Source organism: Poromitra crassiceps (assembly GCF_964638095.1).
Source record: "Poromitra crassiceps genome assembly, chromosome: 13".
Lineage (NCBI taxonomy): Eukaryota > Metazoa > Chordata > Actinopteri > Beryciformes > Melamphaidae > Poromitra > Poromitra crassiceps.
In genome coordinates, this window is record NC_139644.1 from 20625559 (window position 1) to 20635263 (window position 9705).

A 9705-nucleotide genomic window follows, 5' to 3' on the forward strand; every position below is an offset into this window, starting at 1 on the left:
AAAGAAAAAATAGGCATCTATGACTTCCAACTCACACATGGAGAGGAGCATGAGCACCACAACATTCAGTTATTAACAACCTCTGTCTGGAGGGAAAACTGTGTGATGTCATGATCAGAGTCGATGACGTTGGATTTAACACCCACAAGATGATCCTCTGTGGCTGCAGCTCATACTTCCGGTGAGTACGTTGGTTAGTAGGGGTCTTTAAAGTTATACTTGTGAGGGAGGGAGACAGGAAAACAGAGGCGTACTTCCAAAATGAGAACAGTGAATCAACTCAATCTGAAAAACAACACTAAATAACCCAAATCTTACCAGATCATTTCTCACTGCATTACTCGTGTCTATGTCTGTAGATGTGAGGGGGCATGTTTATGCGTGTCTGAGTATATGTGTGTGTGCGTACAATGCATACATTACTGTATATTTGTCCATCCAATCATGTATTGCAAGTCAGAATGATTAAACTCAAACTCAACTCAACTCAACATCCCCTGCCCTCATCTCCGTCCTGACCCCACAGAGTTATCTTCACCAATGGCTGGATGACCTCAGAGCAGCGGCTCTACAACATCCCTGGCCAGTCACCCAGTATGATGCAGAGTACGCCTACACCTGCTGATCAATATAAGCAGTTGATCATTTTAACCATGATCATCACTATAAGCGGACTCCACTGTACTAATAATAGAGACAACAGAGAAGCATAACGGACACTGGAACATTGCCAGATGATGACTCCCAAACTGCGAGTTGGGACAGTGACTATGAAACTCTCTCTTCTCCTTTAATAACGATTGCTGAGGTACACTTGAGCAAGGCACTGAGCTCAAATTGTTCCAGTTGAACTCTTCAGTGGTTGCACTGGACAGTTAGCAGGTGCTAAGTGTGAAGCAGGGTGTCACTGACAAAGAGCATGGTGCTCAGTCGACCTTTCCTGGATTAATGAAGGTACAAAAAACAACCTGCTGCCATCTTTTTCGCTGTATTGAAAGTTTACACGACAATTTACACTGTAAGTTAATTTCATGACCTGTGGACCAATGGACTTGGTTAGATTCCCTTTTCTATCATCTATTTTCTTTAATCCGTTTCAAAAACACAAAAAAGCTTCCTACCTAACCGTTTACTATTACAAGCCCACTTATTCATTGTCTTTATCTCGTGTAGCCTATTTTATATATATATATATATATATATATATATATATATATATATATATATATATATATATTTTATAGAACAATATAGAAGAATATATAGGACAGTCTCAGACACAGGAAATGAAACATACATGTGCTACCAGCTGCACAAAGTGTCCATGTGTTTATAAGAGACATGTATAGGATGGGATCCCACGTAAGGGGTCCATGATATACCAGCCGGGCGAGCCATCCGTCGCCCCTAGCCTCAGTCACTTGTCATTCTTGACCTCGTCAAAGTAGGCCAAAAACGGGTCCCAGATAGTACAGAACCTTTTAAGTGAGTTGGTTCATGTAGCCTATTTCTAACCCATGGCAGAGGAAGTTTTTAATTGTATGTATGTCTGTGAAGCCAAAAGTCTGACCCTAAAGACGAATTTCCACGTGGGTGGACAATAAAGATGTCTAATTAACAACATAACGGGCAGACATGGAATGACTCATTTGGAGAGCTTCAGCATGAATGTCACACTATTACAGTGAAGCCTTAATTAATGGACGTTGGTGAGATTCTTTTAATTAGCCTATTTCGCATCCCACCCAAATCAGCCATTGTGTGTCTAAAAGGCAGGAAGAAAAACAAAGAAGATCCAGTTGGCTGTTCCTCCACTGCAGGGAAACATACAATTTATATCAGCAGCAGGCTGTGTAATTTTTATATTGTGTTACTTCCTGCATTTTAGACACACAATGGCTGATTTGGGTGGGATGATCATGTGAAATAGGCGTATTGCAGATTTAAGGACACAGCTGTGGATTCAGCATTAAATAGAGAAGAAGGTAGGGTTGTAGCCAGAACTCTGGACCCCGTTCCACTTTCATCTCATCCCCCACTTTGATGATACTGCTAATTTGCTGCCATAACCATAATTTCACTAGTAGTCGCCCTGGTCAAAATCTGTCTAGACAGTAGAGCTAAACTATTCCAACTATTTTGATAATTACTTAATTTGTTTGAGTATTTTCTTAAAGAAAAAAAGTCAAAATTATCACACAATTATTACATCTTCATAAATGTGAATATGTTCTGGTTTATTTACTCCTCTATGATTATCTGTGGGTTGTGGACAAAACATTGTGGACAAGACATTTGAGGATGTCATCTTGGGCTTTGGGAAACAGTACTCAACATTTTTCACCATTTTCTGTCATAATTTTTATAGACAAAACAACTAATCCATTAATCAAGAACTAATCGACACAGATTAATTGACAATTAAAATAATCACAGCCCTACTGGACAGGACAGTTTGTTTCATCTGCACAGGAAAAACCTATAGGACCTAACTAGATTCTAGATTCCTGCTCGTTCTTGTTTGTCTCAGATATAGCCTAACGCAACACAGCAACTGTAGCATCTTGAGAAAGATTTAGTTTTGTAGATTTGAATCCTGTTATTGAACCAGAGCAGTGTGTAATAAAAGAGTGAAGTATGTTTAGAAATATGCTTGAGGACAACAAAAGGCATTTTAGTGCAGAAACGCGAACCCAAACTAACCTTTAAGTTACGTGGAGTTGAGATGGTGATTCCAGTCTGCATTGTAAGCTGGTATTTTGGGTTACTCGAGGTGAAGAAGTCAAGAGTTTGCCTGAAGATCTACCATCGTGAGCGTGGAACGTTGCCATGGTGACTGCTGCAGAGTCCAGAGACAGAGACAGACAGAGAGACAGAGACAAAGCGACAGAGACAGAGAGACACACACAGTATGAGAGGCTGTTCATAATTTATCCCTTTAAAAGCACTCGCCTGAAAATTTGCTCTGAGCAGGCTGTTTTTTTTTTAGTCACACGTCCGTTCTTAGTCGCTATTTTACTACTTGCCATAGTTCTGATTTAATGGGTAGCTACTGACAAATGTGTTTTTTCCTAGTTACACTAGCAGCAATTTAATAACCTGAATATGAGTATTTATTTTATAGTCACTAGTAACTAATTAAATTGTTTTTGTCACCTTTATTTTGCATGTTAGGAAACACATAATAGACACAACAGTCTCTCTCAAATCTCTGAGGTACAGAGCAGGTTTGTCTTGGAGCTGAATAGAGGACAGGCTTTGGAGGCTTTGGTTTGAAGAGCAGACAAACCAAAGCAGCGCTTGATGGCTTTGAAAAGTGCCTGAACAGAAACAGCAGTGACAGTCGCTCTGAACCATGGATCCTGTCCAACCAGAATTGCAGTTCTGAACAGAAATGTTGCTGACATGATTGGTTTTGTAACATGGATTTGGACCTAAGCTGGTCTCTCTTGCCTCTGGGCATCTGGGATAGCAGTGAATGTTTAATAATGGCAACCAGCAGGAGACTACTTTTTATGTGTTTTAAAGGTCAAAGGTCAGGTCTGTTAAATGATGTAGAGTCCATTTCTGTACCAGCAATACTTCTGGCATGACAGGAGACATTTCTCAGTCTACTCTTACTGCTCTTTGGTTATATAGGGCAGAATAGGTAGGTTATACAAACAATAATGTTGACGCTGGGAAAATAACACCCATATTTGGCCAGGCTGCTGAAACTGACAAATACGTTAAACCTGTTACACTCAAAGAAATATCCATGGCACCTTCCCTTCAAAGACTTCAGCCCAAAAGATGAGAGCTAGCTTACAGCCCTAAACAAAAACCCACTGTGTTCAAAAGTAAGTTTATAGTGAGCATTTTGTACTTTATGCTTCTTTTATTATTATTATTATTATTATTATTATTATTATTATTATTATTATTATTATTATTATTATTATTATTATTATTATTATTATTATTATTATTATTATTATTATTGTTATAATCATCATCATTATTATTATTATTATTTAAGGTATCCCTACAACATTCCTATAATGGGAAAAATTGTGTGAATGTGGTACTCAATGGTGAATTTATTGTACTTTGTGGTATTGTATTTTTAATTTGCTATAACAGTATTCCAATAGGGTATTAGACTTTTAAGAGGTCGAAGTTGGAGAAGCTAATTAAAATGGAAACATTTGTATGATGAGATGAAACTCCATATAATTATGTCCTTCAAAAAGTAATTGTGTTAATTATTATGCTGTGGATGGTTTTGCAGGTTGTGAACCCATACAGTCTGGGTCTGGAGCATCGACTTATAACTCAATGGTCTGGAGGGACTGGAGTAGTCTGGATCCAGTGGTGTTTCTGATCTCAACACTGCCTCCATGTGGCACAGCAGTAGACTGCAGTTATCTCCATTCCACCCATAATGCATTGCAAAACACTGGTCAGTACCATTATATCTTTCGATAGGGGGATTATGATTTAAGGCTTTAAAGTTAATTTCTTGTTAACTTTAATCATCACTTCTTGGCCACTCGTGTAATTAGTTCATCATAAATATTACAATATTAAATACTTCAGTCGCCCATTAAGTCTTTCGAAGTCGGAACTGATATCGCAGTGTTTCATGCTCGGTGATGGACTCTCCTCTATAATGGTAGCTCCCAGTCCGACTCTCAAGCCTTCCTTTTCCTATTGAAGTAGCAGCCATGAGGTAGGACCGCTGTCGACGGCACTTAAAAAGTTACAATTTAACAGATAAAATAAACATTCCCTCACCTCAAATTCCTCTTAATATGATCGTAAAGTCTCTACTATATAGATACACAGAGCCTGTACCTCCACTCAAAAGTAAAATCCCTTATTTTTACTGGGCACTGTGTAACACGATGTAGCAAAAGCAGAGGCCATGTTGTCAACCGGGATACTGTTAGCTAGCTGTGTGGCTAACTACATAGCGTAGCTACTGATACAACGTTAATCTGTGAAAATGGTGACTTGCAGTTAGATAGTGCCTTGGAAGTATTAAGTACTGCCAGACGGCAGGATGGTATGGACTGACATGGCTAACTGATCTGCTCTGTGTCGGCCAGCATGCTCAGGCTCCAGAAGAGGCTTGCCTCCAGCGTTCTGCGCTGTGGCAAGAAGAAGGTCTGGCTGGACCCGAACGAGACCAACGAGATCGCCAACGCAAACTCCCGTAAGTTGAGGAAGAGAGAGTGCCTTGTTTGTTCATTATGGGCACCGGAGTTAATCGTTTTTCCTGTGATGCGGTGAGGTTATTCTGGCTTTGGTACTTCTGCTTCAAACTCAGTACGGTCTCCTGGCGCTGTCAGATTCACAAACCAAAACGTGCACGCACTCATAGGGTAGGTTATGCACTTGCTCAGTTGTACAGTATAAGCTTTGTACCATCTATTAAGATCATGAAAGTGATGCTCATTGTTAGAAATCAGCATCAAACGTTTCCTGACTGAGTTGACATTACACATAATTTAGCAGACGCTTTTGTCCAAAGCAATTTACAATAGTAGATTTTGTCAGTTGAAATTTCACTGCATCTCTTAAAAATCCGTACTATTTATTTGTGTGTCTTATCCTCATTAAAGTTCATCATTAATGTTTCATCCAACTGTCTAATTAGTGTTGGGTGTATGTAGTGTAGTCTACACTTGAAAATGGCTGTTGCTGTGTCTTCATTGGGATGAACATATATTTGTGATTCTTTCAAATACATCATAAGTTAATGACAATACATTTTAATTCAACTTGTTATTAATGTCTTGTGTTGAGAAGTACACAAATGTATGTTCTTCCAAAGAAGACACGTGTTAAATGAAACATCCTTTCTAAGAGTGTACTATAGATCCATATTCCTGTTCTGTCCTAGCTAACAGTCGTCTTGTCTTCAGGCCAGCAGATCCGCAAGCTGGTGAAGGATGGTCTTATCATTCGCAAGCCCGTCACCGTGCACTCCCGCGCCCGCTGCCGCAAGAACACGCTGGCACGCCGCAAGGGAAGGCACATGGGAGTCGGTACGTTGGAGCTGTTCGTGTTTGTCTTCTACGTGGAATACAATTGACTATCAATTTGAGAGATGAAGAAAAACTTGACATGTCCACTCGCTCCCTAGGTAAGAGAAAGGGTACGGCCAACGCCCGTATGCCAGAGAAGTTGTCTTGGATGCGTCGCATGAGGATCCTGCGTCGTCTGCTGCGTCGCTACAGGGAGTCCAAGAAGATCGACAGGCACATGTAGGTGTTGAGCTCCCCACTCACTGTTACTCTTTTATTGTTGTTGTGATTCAGCCTCTTGGCGTACTTGGTTACACACACATACGCATATGAAATGAAACGGGGAAGGACAAACAGTCTTTATTTTTGTCACAAACAACCTAGTCTTGACTCACTGGAAGCAGGCTGCGGGGATAAGCTCTGCCATTGATGGTGTCGACCATTTCAGTCAGAGCGGAAGGGACTATAAACGACCACACCGCATGCACATGTGTTTAGCAGCGTCACATACACACGTGCTGAAGGGCGCTGCAAAATTCAATTTTGGCTTTTTATCCCATCCTGGCTGGTCTTGCTCGGGAAGGCCAGGAGTGGTGGGCTGCCTGCAGCATGGTGCCTGGGGACCAGCTTCTTTAGGCTGTCACTGGTCAGGCGATCTTCTTCTGTGTGTTTTTAGTGCGTGGTTCTCATGTTCTAGGGAGGGAACCCCAGGTGAGCACGGGGAGAACATGCAATATCTACACAGAAATGGCCCTTTTCACAAGATAACCCGCCAGACATACCCCTGTGCCACAGCGACCCAGGCGGGAATCGAACCCAGGACCTTCTTGCTGTGAGGCGACAGTGCCTTTTTGAATGTTTAGTTTTCTGGTGGTAATGAGCCCAGTCACACATTCTGATCGGCCCACAGATTTTCTTTTTGCACATTGATTTTCAAATATGGGACTAGTCTTATATTTTACTCATAACTGGAGTTAAAAAGGCATTTTAAAAAATCTTGAAATTTTGCCTGATGAAGCTTGCAGATCTGTTGATTTCATACATGTGCAGACTTGCATCTGGTGCCTTTGAGTCAGCGGTTTCGGTATTATTTTGGTCATTTCCTAATGCTTTGTTTCTCCCCTGTCGTCCCTTAGGTACCACAGCCTCTACCTGAGGGCCAAGGGTAACGTGTTCAAGAACAAGCGTATCCTCATGGAACACATTCACAAGCTGAAGGCAGACAAGGCTCGCAAGAAGCTCCTGTCGTAAGTCTCAACCTAAACCCCGCCTTTTTATTTCAGGGGTTTCTCAGGACTGTCTCCATGACGACCTCCAGATAAGCAGATGGAGCTGTTTTCACCCTGTCAACAAGTGTTGAAGGTGGACGCCCTCGTCTGGGGCAACAAAGCTTATTATGATGATGCACATTTTGGAGGACTAGGCCTATACAGTACATAAGATTAACAAATTAATTATTTTTGCTCTGCATTAAAGTGAGTAATAGTTTGATTCAAGCTTTAACTCATGTTAGAGCTGCAATGATTAAACGGTTAGTTGTGAGCTATTAAATTAATGGCCAAATATTTTGACAATCAATTTACTTTTTGAAGAAGAAAAAAAGTCAAAATTCTCTGATTCCACATTCTTAAATGTGAATATTTTCTGGTTTCTGTACTCCTTTGACAGTAAAATGAATAGCTTTGGGTTGTGGACAAAACAAGACATTTGAGGATGTTATCTTGGGCTTTGAGATTTTCTTTTACCATTTTCTGACATTTTATAGACCAAACTACTAAACAGAAAAAGTCAGATTAATCAACAATCACACTACTACGATAAGGCGAGGGGTTCCACTCATGGCGCACAATTGACAATTGGCAACAGGCGAGGACACGCACTCATTTCTAGCTAAAATGATCAGTAGTTGCAGCCCTAACTCAAGTCCAGGGTTTTGTACTCTTTGAGAACTAGTTTTAAATTGCTGTTAGTGTTGTGTGGTGCAGTTTTAAAAATGGCTCGCATGGAAAAGTTGCAGTGGCTGAAGTACCTCAGTGGTATGAACAGTGGATATGACTCTCCCTCTCCCCTACAGTGATCAAGCCGAGGCTCGTCGCTCCAAGACGAAGGAGGCCCGCAAGCGCAGAGAGGAGCGTCTCCAGGCCAAGAAGGAGGAGTTCATCAAGACCCTGGCCAAGGAGGAGGAGACCAAAAAGTAACGAGGCTCCACCTAAACTGACCTGTCTGAACCAACCACAAGAATAAAAGTGTACATAAAGACACACACTGGCCTCCCATGCGTCATCTTCCTGCATGATACTTTCAAGCACGGTTTTATGGGGGAAATCAGTAATGCAGTGTTGAATAAGACTGTTTATTAAACTAGTTAGTCATAAGGCAAACAACCACCAATTTGAACAAAAATATTAAAAAAAAAGCATGAACCCGAGCATACCTTTATATATCCTCATAAGTTCGTATACAGGGGGTACTTCAGAGAAGGGACAATTTTAAAATAAATCATTAAAATAAATGAAACGTTAAGATAAATCTGCCCATGAACTCTTTCACTCCATTTCTCATTTTGTAATGTTACAAAAGGTGGGTCATCATTCATTGCATCATATACTTTTCTCTTGCAGTCTTCAAAGCAAAATGTAGTTGGGCAAAGAGTGGGTACTTGCATTCAGAAATCCAATAGGGCAGGCAAGGCCATGTCATAAATCCCACTGATGACATCATCAGTGATGTCATAAATTAATTTGCACACAAAGTCACAGGAGAGGGGGGAGAGGCCGCGCAGTAGGCGAGCTGCAGGACAGGTGAGGCTGCAGGGGCTGAGCTAGCGAGCCCGCGCAGCGGCCGAGCCTAGGAATCGAGTGCGACTGAATGGTCTGAAGGTCTTCTGAGTACACCGGGCCCAAGTGCACCCAATCAGCCTAATGACCCCAACACCAGGCTCCTGCAAGACAGTGCCAGGAGAGTGGGAGGCTTGTCACAAAAGCTAGAATCTAATCCGATGGTGGGCCATGGAACAAAATCTTATCGAATGGGGGTCCTTGACGTGAAAAAGTTTGAGAACCACTGTTCTAAGGAATGATAATCCTATTTACTTTCTGTCTACCCACTTTTGTAACCTTAGTCAAAACCAGAGTCAAGATGTTGATGAAAGATTAACTTAGATCTAATGTTATTTTTCTTTCTTCACTAGTTGAAATGTCAACTATGTAAGCAATTTCACTTCACAAGGGATAATTAATTTTACAGGTTTGTTGCCACCTAGTGGTTTAAGGCAGTTACATCAATCCAAACATTTTATTTGGGTATCAACTTAACCAAAGGACATGTAGTAGTGTCTGTTCTGTGTCTTGAGGTTATTTCATACATTTCACAGCATTGGTGAAACATTGGTTTTATTCAGCTGTCAGTGGGAGCAAAGTTCTGCATGGTGATTGAACATATCAGTAATTATGCACGAGTTATTGATTGATTTCCAGACCACATAGTGGGTTGTCCAATGAAAAGTGTGTGTGGGGGGGGATGTCTTTGTGGGAAGAAAATGTGAGTCTCTTGTAATAATAACAATGAGTAATCTTTATTTGGATATGATGTTTCAAAACCAAGGCGCAGGGCATTTAGGGCCCTGCCTGAGGACCTCTGACGCCGAGGGGGATCAGAGGCTCGAGTTTCACTGTAAGGTCAGTGATATTTTTGC

The 9705-nt window shown here is 41.1% G+C and overlaps 1 protein-coding gene across 1 annotated transcript; it reads left to right on the plus strand.

The window, feature by feature from the left end:
- Window positions 1–4690: 4690 nt before the first annotated feature.
- rpl19 (ribosomal protein L19) lies at window positions 4691–8276 on the plus strand. Its single transcript, XM_083649753.1, has 6 exons — window positions 4691–4711; window positions 5091–5197; window positions 5910–6032; window positions 6131–6251; window positions 7148–7258; window positions 8086–8276. Exons 1-6 carry the CDS (start codon window positions 4707–4709, stop codon window positions 8207–8209), a joined length of 591 nt encoding a protein of 196 aa, XP_083505879.1. The 5' UTR covers window positions 4691–4706; the 3' UTR covers window positions 8210–8276.
- Window positions 8277–9705: the final 1429 nt, after the last annotated feature.